This window comes from Fundulus heteroclitus, unplaced genomic scaffold, assembly GCF_011125445.2.
Source record: "Fundulus heteroclitus isolate FHET01 unplaced genomic scaffold, MU-UCD_Fhet_4.1 scaffold_86, whole genome shotgun sequence".
Taxonomy (NCBI): Eukaryota; Metazoa; Chordata; class Actinopteri; order Cyprinodontiformes; family Fundulidae; genus Fundulus; species Fundulus heteroclitus.
Genome location: NW_023397318.1, coordinates 458,721 through 475,508, shown reverse-complemented (window position 1 = coordinate 475,508; position 16,788 = coordinate 458,721). Strand labels below are relative to the sequence as shown.

Sequence of the window (16,788 nt, the reverse complement as noted above, 5' to 3'; positions counted from 1 at the left end):
ATGACGACACTATTCTTTCAGTGTTAAGAACGCTAAACCTTTAGGACTTACGAGCTCTTTAGCGACTTCTTTACCTTTCTTTAGGAATTACTAGCTTTTCGCAAAGCTTCACCTTTTAAGGAATTACTAGCTTTTTAGCTTATGCCTCTCACCTTTCTTTTAAGGGAAATTAGCACTTTTAGCATCACCCTCCTTTCCACATAAATAGGGTGACACCTCAGATTAACTAGGAGTTAAATCTGGAGACAAATACGTTCTACACAACACAAGTAAGCTTTTAAAATGTCTTGTTAGACAAATATGCAAAGCATCTTAGGCTAGATATTTGAGCATCTAACTTTCCTGGACTGGAAGTTGATTTTGAAACCGCATAACTGTGGACTTTCATTTAAGATTTGTGGTTTAAGCAAACACGAGGATAAGTCACAGCATCTGGAGACAGATGTGCAACAAAATTTGGTTCAGTCAGTAAGATTAACTTTACAGTTAAATCCGCTCTGAGACTACTGGTTATACCAGATACCTTGATTGATTCAATCATCTGAGTTTAAGCTCTTTGTAGTACAGTTAGTTATCACTAGCTGAGAAAATTTTTAGTTAACTTTTATTTTCTAAAAGTCTAAAAACGTCACAGGTGATATTCTGATATCTGCACAGTTTAATCTGTATTTAAGACACCATAAAATGTTGTGCAATTATACACTGTTTAAAGTTATTTAATGTTTATTAAATAACCCTCTGTTAAGTATTGTCTGGTGATGATCAGCTCTTAAGATGTGTTTCAATCCGTTCACAATGCAAAGCCCAAGTTAAACAAAACATTGTTTTGAGTAAATAACATTCTGAAGACTGATTTGCCCAGTAAAATAATTTAAACCCTTATGGCTGAGTAAAAGCAGGGAGAATCGTTGGTTTGTTGTTGGCGGGCTAGCGCTTAGCTCTCCAGCTATGAGCTAACCAACAGCGTGTGGAGGGAATGGAGGCCTGTAGGTCCTCCAGACAGCCTCTGACCCCGTTGCAGTCTCGATCAAGCAGGTTTTCCTCACATTCGAAATGGGTTCTACTGGTGGCTTTCCAGCAGCATCTGGGGTTCGCTTCCTTGTACAGGCTGAGGAGAAATATAACAAGGCTGTTTTTGGCATCCAGGATCCTACCTCCTGCATCTGATTATGAGGTTAAGACAGCAGACTTAACTCAGATTTACCCGGACATGTTCTCCGGGCGACGAGATGTTCTCTCCAGATGCGTCCTGTGTGTTCTTTCAGGCCCGTGCAGGGCCCATGGCCTGCAGTGGTTTCCTGGTCTGCTCCAGGACGCGGTGGTCTGTGCAGCTTGGAGTCTGAAGAAGTCTGAAGCTGCAGGAGAGAGAGTGGGAGCCCCCCTGAGGGCTCCAGCCAGAAGTAGAAGTCTCCTGAGAAGTGAGAGGGTCTGCAAAAGTGTGCTGTGACTATCTGTGGGGAGTGGTCACAGCTGACATCCTGCTGAGAGAGAGGAGGGGCTTTCCTGCTGTCTCTCTCTCAGTTGTGGCTGTGTGATCAGAATGGCGTACCGCGCACGTGACGTCACCATTTCAAGTTTTCTTTGTTTGTAATCACCGTCCAGGAATCGGTATATGTTGCCAACAGCTAGCTACTGTTTTGTAGCTACCTGTTTTGTAGCTATTTGCTTGCAAAGATCACGCTGGGAATCAGCGTCAGCAACAAGTTGTTTCCTCTTTTTAGAGACTGGTGGACTGGTGAAAAGTCGTTGTTTGGGGTTCGACGTATGATCAGATTTAAGCTTCAATAGAACACCAAAAAACTCTTACCTGCTCACTACGTGATGTCGCTGGAATTGGGTCAGGATGTTCGGTTGGGCCCTTTCCTCCAACAAAATGCTTGCTACATATGTACGTGAATTTGGTAACTTTTTCCGGGTTGAACTGTTGTGTAGGCCGACCGCACCGGTGTACCCAGTGCACACATTTCTCCTTGGCAGTCTTGAATTTCAGTAAATTAATCAAGAAAACATCCTTCATATGCGGCCGATCAGCGTACCTCGAGTCGCTGTTGCACGTTCCATAGCAACAATGTTTAAAACCATGGTCTTAGACTTGGAAAAAGCAGTTGTTTTACCGAGTAAAACCAAGGGTAACGCACAGCTCTTTTACAGCGAAACAGCGGAGGACACAGCAAGCTTGCCCTACCGCGTACCACGTGATATGACGTCTCGTGACGTCACGTTCTAAAAATAGCTCGCTCGCGGTACGCCATTACAATCTGATTCAGTGAGATCATTTTGATGATCTTGGCGGTAATATCACAACAACTCGTACTTGTTTCCGTAAATGTGTTCCGATACTACAGGACCGGATACTAGCATACCTTTCTCTGTAACAGAAAGCATTAGTTTGCGATCAGATACTAGAAGAAGACAAAGCAGCGAAGAAGAACACAGTGTGACGTCAAGAACCTGCCAGCCAGAGCATAGATAAGGAGGGAGCAAACACAAGAAGGGTGAAGGAGTTAGCCATGTCCACTATTTGGAAATATTTTCAAGTTAACGAGGATGACAAAAGTAAGGCTGTTTGCAAAATATGTAAATCGAAGTTATCAAGAGGAGGAACCAACCTTAACAGTTACAAGACAAGTAACCTAATAAAACATCTTAAGATGCAACACAACGCCGAACACAAGGAGTTCTCTCATGGCGGTGGGAAACTGCAACAACCAACTTTGCCGCAAACGCTGAAGGAACGGGAGAAGATGTCCAGAGACAATCCACACGCAATGAAGATAACAGCAGCTCTTACACCATACATTGCCCTCGATGATCAGCCATTATCCGTCGTTGAAAATATTGGATTCTGACGTCTTCTGAGTGTGCTGGAGCCGAGGTATGAAATTCCTTGTCGCCAATACATCACTGACCAGGAGCTGCCAAAACTATACGACCTTGTGAAGAGACACATCCAAAGCCTTTTGCAAGACGTTTCAGCGATTAGCTTGACAACTGATATCTGGACGAGCAGCGTTAGCCTGTGTCACTCATTAGCCTAACTGCGCAATGAGTTGACAAAGATGGGTTGACAAAACATTTTCGAGGATCACACACCAGCCAAGCCACCGCGGATGTGTTTGATGAGATTCTCCGGAAGTGGGGAGTTCCCAAAACTTTGATTCATGTTGTGTTACATGATAATGCTAAAAACATGATAATAGCAATGATGGATGCCGGACTTCAGAGCCTTCCATGTTTCGCGCACACACTCCAGCTAGTGGTTAACGAGGGGCTTCTGGTCCAGAGGAGTGTGACTGATGCTGTCGCCATCGGTCGGAAAATCGTAAGACATTTTAAACACTCCACATTAGCTTACTCCCGGCTGGAAGATATTCAGCTACAGCTCAACCAACCAACAAAAAGATTGCAGCAGGATGTACAGACCTGCTGGAACAGCACGTTTTACATGTTACAGTCTCTCATTGAGCAGAAGTGCGCTCTTGGAATATATGGTTCTGAACATGAGCTTCCAGAGAATCTCGCCGCTCACCATTGGGCACTTTTGGAAAAAAACTATTGCTGTTCTGGCTCCGTTTGAAGAGTTTACAAGAAAAGTAAGCTGCTCTAATGCATTGGCATCAGATGTGATCCCTGCTGTGACTGCGCTTCTGAGAATCCTAAACAGAGAAACTGAAGAAGATCAGGGTATCAAAACAATTAAGTCGGCCTCTGTGAAGAGGCGCTTCACTGACGTGGAAAAGATCCCCCTCTACTGCATTGCAACTCTAATGGATCCAAGGTAAAAGTCTGCCCATTTCTGTTTAGCATATTAGAATATGATCAAAACAGAACCAATTAAGCTAAAACGTTTTGCAAAATGTAATTAAACATTTATTTAGAATAATGCAATTACACTTATGGCATTTAACATACTACACGATAAGCTTACCTTAAGTTACATGATATGATTTACTAATTTTCACCTACAAGTTAAAGACTAGCCTATCCATAAAAAGCAAATGTATTTTTTTTCTGTTGTAGGTACAAAGATAGTTTTTTGTCAAACGTCAACATTGCTATGGATGACAAAGAAATGCTGAAGGTGGAGTTGCAGAGTGTGAATACAGGAGAGCCAAAGGAGAATCTGGAAGAGCACCCTCCCAGAAGGCTTCGTATGACACAAGCCAGCAGCAGTCTGGACAGAGTGTTTGAGGAGATAACAGAAGAACAAAAGTCATCTTCACAAAGCCATGCCACCCCAGTGGGTGCTGCCATTCAGTTAGAGAATACCTTGGAAAGACTACAATTGCTCGAGAAGAAAACCCACTGCAGTTCTGGGGTGTTAATAAAATGCGGTTTCCTGCTTTGGCTAGAATATCCCAGAGGTACCTCTCAGCTCCATGTACCAGTGTGGAAAGTGATAGACTTTTTAGCTCAGTTTCACACATCATAAATGAAGACCGAAACAGATTAAGTGCAGCAAATGCAGAGATGTTGCTTTTCATCAAGAAAAACTTGCCCCTTACTTTCTTAAAATAGGTTCCGACCTAAAAGACAAGCTTTACAAGAAGCATAATATAATTTATCAGTTGCTCATTCACAGTTTGTTTTCATAGTTATATATTCAATTTGCATATAGGTAAAAACTGTGACAAGGCTGTTAAAACTATTCAGTAAATGTTAAAATCTATGTTAAACTAACAGTGTTGGTTAGACTAAAAGTGGTGTCTTAAAATATAATAAGAGGACAGAACTATACAATTAAAATACACCAAGTGAATTTCTGTTTGGGCCAAATTAAAAAAAAACATTTTCAAATTAATTCTGAGGAGTTAATGGCACTTAATAGTACTCGTATCGGTACTCAGTATCGGCAAGTACTGAAGTTGAAGTACTTGTAATCGTACTTGGTTTGAAGAAATCTGGTATCGGCACATCCCTAATTAGAACAAATAAAAACTAAAAGCAATATAAATGAAATGATATTCGAGGAACTAGAGGAAAAATATGATTCTCCAAACAAACATTTTATGAATCGGGCCCAAAAGCTACACAAATCTTAGCTAGACAACTTTGTAAACATCAATTGAAGCATTCAATTAACAAAATTAGAGAATCTTCAACTGCCTGGGTCCACGATTACGATTGGTCAAGAGGAAGTAGTGACTGTAGCATCAACTAATATTATAGGCTGAAAGGATGGAAGGAAAACTGTCTCTACCGAAGTTTTATCGACCCCTTTTTTTCCTGTCGCGCCACACGTCTATTGATCGATATATATTGTTATTGAATTATCGTCCAGCCCTACATTGAGCAGAGCTGAGATTCCACCATCTTGGAGAGAGGCTATAATATCTGTCCTCCCTAAAGAAGGAAAAAATGTTGAATACTGTGAATCATATCACCCAATCTCAATTTTGAACGTTGATTATAAAATTTTTACGTCAATAAGTTCTCGGAGAATGGAACATTACTTGTTAGATCTAATACACGAAGACCAGACAGGTTTCATCCTAGGCCGACAAACTCATGACAACATAAGACGAACATTACATGTGTCAGGATGCAGCCTTCAGGCTGCATCCTGAACATTTCCTGCCTCCTCCTTCCCAGCGCAGCCTGATTAGGAGCACCTGTCAGGCTGCAATCATCTCATGACTGGTTCCACCTGCTCACACCATAATATAACTCACCTCAGTTTGTTCTTCGTTGCCGGCTCGTAAACGTTAGTTACTCCAACATTACATCTGTCTGCTCCTGTCCTCCCGTCTTGGTTCCCGTCTCATCAGTTTAGTTTCTGTTTTGCTGCGCTGCTGGTTGCTGTTCCTACGTCTTCATCTTCAAGGTCTCTGGTTACTCTCCTGGTTCTGCAGCAGCCCAGCTCCCCTGTGTCTGGACTATTAGCTCCGCTCTGTACTTGCCAGCCAGCTCCTGCATCCTTCATCTCTGTCCAGTAACTGACTCTGGTTCATGTCATCCATCATCCACCTTGTGCAATAAACTCTCTTAAAATCAGCTTTGTGTGTGCGTGCTGTGTCCGAGTTCATCCAAGACAAAATCATGACAACATGTAATAGTCCAAGCTAAAAAGCAGGGCCTTACATTGCATTAGTTAGCCTTGATGCAGAAAAAGCCTTTGAGTGGCGCTTGAGCGTCTGGGCTTTAATAATCAGTTTATTAGTTGTTTGCGGTCACTTAATGATGAACCACGGGCCAGGGTAAAAATGAATGGGCACCTTATTAACAGCTTCCAACTATACAGAGGAACCCGCCAGGGTTGTTGTCTAAGTCCATTGCGTTTTTTGCAATATTCATTGAACCCTTGATACAGGCCATTAGAGAGGATGATGGGATAAAGGACGTCAGTTTTGCAAATATAGAACACAAAATCAGCCTTTTCGCAGATGATGTAATCGAATACCTCCAAAATATAACACCTCCCAAAGTTGTATTGCCGCTAACGGAGTTTGTTAAACTATCAGGCTATAGTCTAAACATCACAAAAACACAAGTTTTGACAATTAATTATTCCCCTAGTGTCAGGATGCAGATTTGCCTGCTGCACCCTAAGCATTTCCTGGCTTCTTCCTCCTCCAGTGTAGCCCTGATTCCACTCTGCTAGATCATCTTCACCTGCCGTCTCAATCAGCACAGACTCAGCTCACCTGTCAACTCTCCTTTATAAGCCTCCCTCAGTCTTCTCTTCGCCGCCAGATCGTCATCAGACTCCACTCACACCACGTCTGTCAGCCAGGAACTCTCTCCGCTCTGCTGCGCTGCTGAATCTACTGCAGTCCCTGTGTTCTAAGGACTCTCTCTCTGCTGCTCTCCTGGTCCTTCTGCAGCCCCTGCATCCAGAGAACTCTCTTGCTGCACCTCAGGTTCTACAGCAGCCCTTGCACCTTTAATAACTCTCCCCAAAACCCAGCTCGGATTCCTCTCCGACGCTCTTCTGCCAGCCTTGGGTTCCGTCCCAAGGCTCGCCCATGGTCCTCCAGTCAGCCTGCTCCTGCACTCATCTCCCATCAGCTCCAGTCCGGTAACAGACTGGTTTTCTACCCCACAATCCATCTTCCTTAAATAAAACTCTCAAACGAGCTCTGTGTGTGTGTGCTTCTGTTCGGGTTCTTCAAGACAAATCATGACACCTAGTAAATCTATAAGAAAGACCTATGGTCTTAAACGGGATCCCAAAAGCTAAAATATCTGGGAGTATTTATTTCCCGAGATTTAGATGAGCTATTTAATTTGAACTTTGGTAGTCTTACTGAAACTATACAAAAAGATGTGACAGCCTGGGCAAGTTAATGCTGGATTTCACAGCTAGATTGGAAATAGGATGAATTTGCTCCCTCGATTTTTATACCTTTTCATGTCATTGCCTGTTAGAATATCTAACAACTGTTTCCAAAGTTGGCACCTTACTGGGATGGTATCTGTCAGACTACCGGGATAATTTTGGGGTATGTCATCCCTAAGGACCCCAGAATTTTTCTGCTGGGGCTGAGTAACTGTAACCTTTACTTAAGTACATTATTTCTGTACTTCTTCCACATCTGCCCACAAGTAAATTGGCCCACCTGAAAACCCCTGTTTTGTGTAACTTCTGGCCTTTTTGGTTTGTCATTTCAGGGAACCGTTGTGGCTCGGTTGGATGGCATTCGGAATATGAATCAAACTGGCACATCAGTCTCCCTTGCTCTGGAAGCAGAATTTGTGATGGACGAAGACAAAGCACTCTGTCTGACAGTGGTGACACAGGAATTGGTACTTACTGCTCTGACAGTATGGAAGGTAGGTTTTCATACCTAGTGCCAGGTTTACATGGCAGTATAATTAGCCCAGTTTTTGCCCCAATCCTCCCCTTCCAACATGCCTTGGTTATCAGGTTGTCTCTTAAGATCATCTTAAGAGATATTCCTGTCATTTGTGGTGTGTTAACCACAAATGAGGGGAGTGCTGGCCTAGTGGTTAGAGAAGTGTGCTTGCACTCAGAGAAGGATGCAAGTACCCGGTTCGATCCCCAGTGCCTGCACTCTGAGTCCCTGAGCAAAACCCTTAACCCCACATTGCTCCCCCGCACCTGGCAGCCCACTGCTACCCTAGGGTGATGGGTTAAAAGCAGAGAACAAATTTCGTTGTAATGAATGTTTTCAATGTATGTTTCAATGACAATAAAGATGATATTACTATTACTATTAAAAGGAGCAATAAGCGATGTTTCACCGGCTATGTAAACAAGAGACTGGAGAACAGCATAGAGAGATGTGGTGTGATGTTTTTAGTTTTATCCACTACCCAATTCTTTTGTTGGCTGCCCGAGGAAAACAGTCAGTCTTAAGTTCTCAGAAGTCAAAGTCTAATTTATTTTAGCCATATATAAAGTCATATAGCGCTGGACTCTTTCTGTAGAAGGAGCATTTCATGCATTGTATTTTCATCAGAATACAATGCATATTCATCTCTTTGGGCTGAGCGCCTGGTACAGTAGGCTGGACTTCGGCAAGCAACGCAATCTAATTGGCTCTATGCAAATAGAGTTTAACTTAACTGGGTCGCCCGCTTAAGTTAAGTTATCTCTTAACTTTCAATTCATTTTATTTACATTGCGCCAATTCATGAAACATGTCATCTCAAGGCACTTTCCAAAGTCAAATTCAATCAGATTATACACATTGGATCAGATTATACAGATTGGTCAAAAAAATTCCTATTGCTTATATAGCAAGCAGCATTCATTCCTCCTGGAGAAGCCACAGGGAGAGTCGTCTGCATTGTCCATGGCTTTACAGCAATCCCTCATACTGAGCAAGCATGAAGCGACAGTGAAAAGAAAAACTCCCCATCAACGGGAAGGAAAACCTCCAGCAGAACCAGGATCAGTATGAAAGACATGTAGACACGGGCACTTGGAGAGTCAGCAGGCAGGACACAGTGAGTGAGAGTGAGGCAGAGTGAGAGAGACGTTCATCTCCGGTGGAGATGATCTAAGGTAGGATGGTGGCTGGAGGTAAACTGTGCTGATTGGATAATGGCTGAGGGGTGACAGAAGTCCAGAAAATGTCCAAACAAAAACCTACACCATGACACCTAGTAGTCTTAAATTTCACTAGCCTAGTAGAGAGGATTTGTTGATTGAAATATAGTGTTAATTCAAATAATCCTCATTCTATAGTGATGTTCTCTGGATGTTCATTTTTATTTCTGTTTATAAATTCTTGAACTTGAAGAGAAGTTGTCACTCCTTTATTCTATGTGTGCAGAGTTTCCTCTTAAAAGAATGCCAGTGCTCAAATCATTCCTTTCAATTATTGTCCTAATATCAGCTGTTTGAGCTTCACCTGACAATACCTAATAGACCAAGAGTTATTTATTAAACATTAAATAACTTATAACAGTGTGTAATAATGGCACAACAATAAGCTTTATCTTACTGGGATAAAATTCTAAGAACAATCCTGGAATTCGGAAAATAATATGATTTTTCCTAAAATAATGTCACTGTCTTAGTCCTAAGATTTTTTGTGAATACGGGCAAAGATCCTTCATTGCACAGTAAAAATATATGTTTGGTATACACTACATTCTTATTTGTTTTTTGTTTAGAATGATTATTTAGCTGTCCCGTAGTAGTAAAATTTGTATCATTAGCAAATTGACAGGCAAATTAAAGCACACATGGGCACACTAAAGATAAGCAATTATACTAAAATAAGATAATTGTATGACTAAATTTAAGGCAGACAACTTCTATAAAAAGTATCAACACTTATATTATTGCTGTTATCTGGTCTACTGTTTTACCACACAGGGAAGTGGCACTTAAATTATTATAATTTTTTTTAAAAAGGCTGAATTTTATGGATAACTAAACTAACAGAATATAGCGGAAATATGTAAATTGCCCAGTTAATAAACCATTAGACTTCAAACACACCATATAATTAAAAAAATTGCAATAAGTTTATGTAGTTTTAAGTCTTAAAAAATATCCAGTTTATTTACTGTTTTATAATTTAATTGATCTTAATTTTTTTTTTCTATTTCCAACATATTTATTTAAGCTTTTTGAAATCACTAAGGCTACATTAACACTGCAGCAAATGTGACCCAAATCCGATCTTTTTGCCCATATGACACCCATATATAACTTTTTCATGGCAGTGTAAACAATCAATCAGTCAATCAATTTTATTTGTCAACTGCAATTTGCATTGCAATCAAAAGTTCAAACAGCCAAATTCCAATCTTTTCACCCAAAATAAAATCAATTTGTGCCACTTCCATATGTGATATTAAATCGGATATAGTTTGTAACCTGAACAGTGATGTTGTTTTTCAAATTTTACGTCATATAAGCCTTTTTGTCCTTCTGCAGAACCTGGCTTCAGATTATTTTTTTGTTCACACAAACATTAGTCTACTGGCGATGATGACCGGTAACATAAGATTACCATTAACATTTTTAAAGAACGGTTTTTATACATCTTTATTTATTTATTATCATCATTATTATTGTTATTTTTTTCTCTTCCTTCAAATTTTTATTGTGAATATAATATATGTATCTATTTATTGTCCTATAATGGAATTTTTATAGTAGTGTTTTATGTGTGAATGCAGTGTGACGCATAGTTTGGACTATGTAGCAGCCAGAGTCTGTAACCCAAATCAAATTTCCTTTGAGACAATAAAGTTAATCTAATCTAATAACAGATGTTTTTTAGAGTCTAATAAACATTTAAAATCATTAAGAAATCCAACACCTGTGCTGTTCTTTTTACATCTCTCTTTCTAGGTGATGAAGCAGACGGAAGACGTTTTCTCATTCTTTCCCTTTTATCTCTTCTTTTTTTACCACTTCTTTCTTTATTTTTTTCACTTCTTGTTCTTCCTTTACTCTCCTACTTTCCCATTGTAGTGTCCACATAATTTGAAAGCCTCCCTGCAGGAATCACAATAAAACTATTTATATGCATAAATCAAGCAGAGCACTATGGCGAAAGCTGATTGCTCCACTTGTGAAAGTAAAATCTGTCGATCTCTATTTGGCATTAAGACATCAATTCTTATTGCCACATTGCTAGACAGGACACTGGGGGAAAAAAAAGAAATCCATCACCACGGTGGGTGATTCACAGCCATTCTCCCTTCCATTGCTCTCCAGTCGGCTCGTGTAGACAGCTCACAGTGAATACAATGTTTACAGCCCTAACTTTTTCATGCTGTCATGCTTATTGTATGTTTATTAAAAAAAAGGTGTTTAGCTGATTATTCATTTGCTTAAAATCTGTGTCTGATATGTGTTTTTGTGTCTACAGATGACTCCAGTTCCAGTACAATTCCTCTGTCTTCCCTTATTCTGTCACAGCACAACTTAAACCAGAATGAAGATGGAGTCCCTTCTGCTCCTGCCATGTCATCTCCTTCATCCTCTTCTTCTCACAGCCCACGGTGCTGGAACAGGTCTTCCCACAGAAATCAGCAAACCACTTCTCCTTTAGAAGCACTAAGCAGTATGGACATGAAAGGGTGTCAACCCATCAGAAGGTCATCCTCTTTTACCAAGCTGTCATCAGGGCTTGATAATAGCTCCATGAAGACATCCAGCTATTCTTACAATCCAGGTACTCAAGGCTCACTGGACAGAGGTGTACTTTATGGTTACAGAAAGAAAAGTAGGGATTCAAATATAAACCTTTACCTACCTTTGTCTTCTACGAAGATCGGCAATAGCTTGCTGCAGAGATCTCCTGGTGCCAAACCTAGCTATGGGTACAAACACAGCAGTCGATCTACTGGTTTGATCACAGACCTCTCCCCTTCCTCGTCTCATTCTTCTCCAGTTAAATATAGTTTAAACTATTGTAGTCCACATCAGCCCAAAGTCTCTGTGGAGAGTCAGCAAGCATATGACCTTCAATCATCCCTCTGGACTGACTGCCCTGTGTCTCAGAATTCTGATAGAGGGAAACCCATTCAGCCAGCTGTTCGAACCCAGATGTGGTTGACTGAGCAGATGGAGTACCGGCCCAAACTGGACATTGGAAGTGAACCTGCTCAGACCAGTGCACATGGGACAGAAGACTGTGGTGTAGATGGCCTCTCATTGTTGCATCAGGAATCTGAACTTAACCAGGTAAGAGGATCATTATAATAACGTAGTAATAAAAGAAACAATAAGAGAAAGAAATAAACCATTTCATGAAGAAAAAAGTCAACTGAAAACAAAGCAGAAACAGGTGTTACCAATTTTATTTTCTATCGCATAGTTTATACGTACGACGTCCCTCGACTCGGGACGTCGAGCATCGGTGGGCGGAATACTTCGAAGACCTCCCTGTTAAGGTTTATTCCGGGGTTCTGGAAAGGAGGCTCCATCGGATAGTCGAATCTTGGATTCAGGAAGAGCAGTGTGGCTTTCGTCCTGGCCCTTGGAATGCTGGATCAGCTCTACACCCTCAGCAGGATCCTGGAGGGGGCATGGGAGTTTGCCCAACCAGTCTACATGTGCTTTGTGGACCTGGAGAAGGCATTTGACCGTGTCCCCCGAGGGATCCTGTGGGGGGTACTCCGGAAGTATGGAGTACCGGGCCCTTTAATAAGGGCTGTCAGGTCTCTGTACGACCGGTGTCAAGAGTCTGGTCCGCATTGCCGGCAGTAAGTCGGACTCGTTCCCAGTGAGAATTGGACTCCGCCAAGGTTGCCCTTTGTCACCGATTCTTTTCATAACTTTTATGGACAGAATCTCTAGGCGCAGCCAAGGTGTTGGGGGGATCCGTTTTGGTGGCCATAGGATTGCATCTCTGCTATTCGCGGATGACGTGGTTCTACTGTCTCAGTTTGAAAAAGATGGAACTGAGCATCAAAGTTAAGATTACCGTATGCTCAAGTCTTACATTCAGGTCTGTAGCAGTCAGTCAGGTACTTACTTTAAAGTCCCAAGTCAACACTGAAGCTAGAGACATCAATGCGCCCAAACAACATAAACTTTGTTGACATTCATGGTTTCTGCAATGCCTTGGAGAAGCTTATTTGCACAGCAACTATTTTCCTTTTAGTGTCATAAAAGTCTGACTGTCTGCTGCCTAAAAAAAGAAGGCTCAACACTGGTTTGTTATTATTGACTCCAAAAGGATAGGCTAAAGAGAGAAGAGGAAGAGGCCAGAAATGGAGCCTTGATGCACTCTGCATGAGTGGGACTCTTTAATAAAATAAAATAAAGCAGCTCTCTATTCTTAAAAAAATGAGTGTAATAATACCTGCAAGAACTTAAAACTATTTTATTACTTTATTCAGTGATTATTTTTACAGTTGGAGTCTGTTTCAATTGATCCATTCATGCCGGTCTATCCAGACACAAAATATATTTTACAAGAATAAAGCTGGAATGGACTGAATGAAAGTGGAGTTAGACAGAATTTCTGGAGATGAGTGACAATCAGAACAAATTGAACGATAGAAGGTGCAATATGTACTTTCTTAATTTTCGTTCAGAACTCAGTCTGAGCCCCTCCTTCTGTTCAGCCACGTCTGCCTCTTTCCCACCTTGTTGGGCATCTGTACTCCCCTGGTCAATAGAAACGTCTCTGACCTCTCAATCAGGTGCAAACTCGCATGCAAAATGTCTGCATGCAACATTTAGTTCTCATTCGTAAAGTGGAGAAGTGGGAGACATTTCCGGCAACATCTTTAACTGGGGACAGGTTATCTAAAAAGGGGACGTCTGGTAACTCTACTGTAGAGGCACAGTAGGGGAGAGATGGGTGTATAATAATAATGAACAGGAGTGTTGTCATTGTTTCAATTCAATTCAATTGAACTATTCCATTCATAAAAAAGTTGTTTCATGTGTCCTGGGTGTCTTGAAAGCTTATGTGATGGCCGTTTTCGACTAGTGTTACATTCAGAAATTGAAACATTGCTTAGAACTTCATCTTTCTTTTATGGCCACTCCCAAACTGCCAGTAGCACATGCAATTTACTCATTTAAATGGGGTGGACAGAATTAGTTTTTTACGTCTTATCCATTGCAGATGCAATGGCCCAGTTATTGCATGCACAATTATTTTATTAAATTTTTTTGCCCATGAAATTTAGCACTCCTTATTTGGAGTCTTTGAAGATCAGGCCCATAAAGCTGTATGTTGTCGACATTGTCTTTAAGGCTTTATATATGTTTAACACTAAAATCATGAGGTATATCCTTTTTTTTCTGTAAAACTAACCTAACATAGTGTTATGGGAGTTTTGGGTGGAATTCCAAGCAATATTTAACAGAGTTCCCATCTTTACTAAATGACGAGACGGTGGTATGACGTTCCAGCAATTTTATTGAGAAACAGAGCAGAGATTCACATAGATGGAAAGTAATCGCACCCCACGGTTCCGCTGCGGTCTGCGTCTGCCCTGTCTCTGCCTGCCTCACTTCTCGGGCTTCCCCTAATACTGCACCGTGGCCTTCCCATGAGACAAAACAAAGACAGTCTATCGTAAACAATCAGTATCCCTCAGCAGCTGCAGCATTTGGCCTTGCAATCAGAAAACAGTGGATCTTATACACAGACATCAGGTCTCCAGGCCTCCTCTGTCCGAGTGGTGTGAGGCCATAGTGACTTCAGAATAATAATTCTTATAACACATAGCTAACCATCCATCCACATTTTGTGCTACCAGATGCTGATGGAAACTTCTATCCCTGTTAACCTTCTGCTGAAGATTAAGGAGAAGCTGCTGTGGGAGAGAGAACTGGAAATACAAAGGTAACACTAGCACAAAGCTACAACTACCACATTTATTGCCATTATTTTCAACAGTGTTGTTTCAGTTGTGCTTTATTTGAGGTAATTAGCTTATAACTCTAATAATTCTTCTCAGTTTTTTCCGTGCTACTGAATTGCTGCTCCACTGGTTGCCTCTTTAAAAAGTTTTTTCTTTTTTGTAATTTATTATTATCATCATCATCATCATCATCATCATCATCGTCGTCGTCGTCGTCGTCGTCATAAAAGCTACTGACAAACTTGATATATGATGCTTCAGTTCATTCTATATTCAATCTTGATGTTGCACTTGTGGTTCTGTCTATATTAGATCTTCAACTAAGTCAAGCTATACGTGTTAACCTGAAATCTATTACTACAATAAAAATAGAACCAAAAATGACAATGAATCTTGTGATGGAAACAAAGTGACTCTATATTTCAGTCACAAGCAGCAAATCATGCAGCTACATGTCTGGATCAGAGAGAATGAGCACAGAGCAAGGCAGGTCTTGCACAGCCAGAGGAGACAGTTTGATGCCTCCATAATCCCAAATACTGAGGTAAGATATAGTCAAGAATTCAAATTTGCACATACTGTTACAAAACTCACAAACAAAGTAATGCTTGTCATTTAGGAGTCAGCAATGGGGGCATCCTGCAAACCACCATCTGATAAGCTATGCTGCGATAAAGAATTTTATAAGAAATTAGCATTGGCTGAGCTTGAAGTGCTCCATCTGAACCTGTTTTTTAAACAAGTTACCTTAAAATATACTGAGGAAATCCAAAAACTGGAAGAAAAGGTATTGTTTAACATAATGGCAGAATTAACAATTTAGAAGTAGTCCATTCTTTTTTACTTGAAATCTAGCAAGAGTATTTTTTGTCTGTGTAATTTGTCTGGCCCATCAACTTATTTTGTGAACAGATAAAGACAAGGGATCGTTACATCACTAGTCTGAAAAAGAAGTGCCAGAGAGAGAGTGAGCAGAATCAAGAAAAACAGCAACGTGTAGAGACTATAGAAAAATACCTGTCTGATCTGCCCTCATTAAATCAAGTTCAAGTCCAGTCCAAGCAGGTAAAAACACACACACACACACACACATTACGGTTAGGAAACTTTAGTTATGATTATTTATCATATTTCTCCGAAAGTGCCTTGAGATGTCATTTGTTGTGAATTTACGCTTTATTAAAAAGCTGAACTGAATTAATTTGAAGGCTACGAAGTAATTATAAATCAATTATTGAGGTCACATGACACCATTGCCCAATTCATCCGTACACAAACAACCATACTCTGAGATTAAATATCTCAACCAAACACCATGTACAAGCAGCTCTGAAAGGTTGTGGAAATCTGCACATTAAAAAACAGCTGACCATATTCAGAATGAGTCAAAGATTTCTCACTTCAGATTGACTGCAGGCACAGTTTCAGGAGTTTGCGTAGTTGCTCTGTGAAAAGAGTGGTTCTGCTGCTAAGGGTGGGTCTGATTTTATTGTTGCACAGACCACTTGCACTGCCTTATCAACAGGAACACACGTAAAGGGTGATGTGACATCAAAAGAGACCATAGTTTTATCCGTCTCCAAGATGACATTCCTCACCTTGTCCATAAGATCCATGGTGTTTTGTATGTGGTGGCCTGATTTGACAACCAAAAAAACATCTTGTTTGTGAATTTTTGGGTAAATCATACAGACTAGAAGTGGAATCCCTCCTTTGTAACGCTCCCCAAAATCAACTTTTTTTACTTTAATGTTACTATGCATTTTCTTTTACATTTTTAGGTAAAATTGTTGCTGTAATATTTGTCTTAAAACCATCTTAGTGCTGCCTTCTTAGGGTTGAACAGTAGCAATTTCAGTAGAATTTTTTTATTGGTTCAAACGAAACGAAAGATGCTTTCATCACTGCCGGTATACTCTTGTCACCTTAGCCCGTGTTTGGGTATAAAAGCATTTCAGTCAGAAACACAGTCAGACTCAGGAGTTAGAATCACGAGCATTGGGAGCATTGATTGATAGTGTTTGTCCC

General features: G+C 40.7%; 1 protein-coding gene across 2 annotated transcripts in view; it reads left to right on the top strand.

Moving 5' to 3' along the window:
* Positions 1-16,788, top strand: part of cep85l (centrosomal protein 85, like) — a 51,252-nt gene that overhangs the window by 17,898 nt on the left and 16,566 nt on the right. The window contains exons 2-7 of one of the 2 annotated variants that reach the window (XM_036134609.1): positions 7,612-7,773; positions 11,301-12,118; positions 14,656-14,741; positions 15,187-15,304; positions 15,380-15,547; positions 15,673-15,825. In XM_036134609.1, coding sequence (XP_035990502.1) covers positions 7,612-7,773; positions 11,301-12,118; positions 14,656-14,741; positions 15,187-15,304; positions 15,380-15,547; positions 15,673-15,825 — 1,505 coding nt within the window. The remainder of the gene's footprint in view (positions 1-7,611; positions 7,774-11,300; positions 12,119-14,655; positions 14,742-15,186; positions 15,305-15,379; positions 15,548-15,672; positions 15,826-16,788) is intronic. The other variant, XM_036134610.1, reaches the window with a different exon arrangement.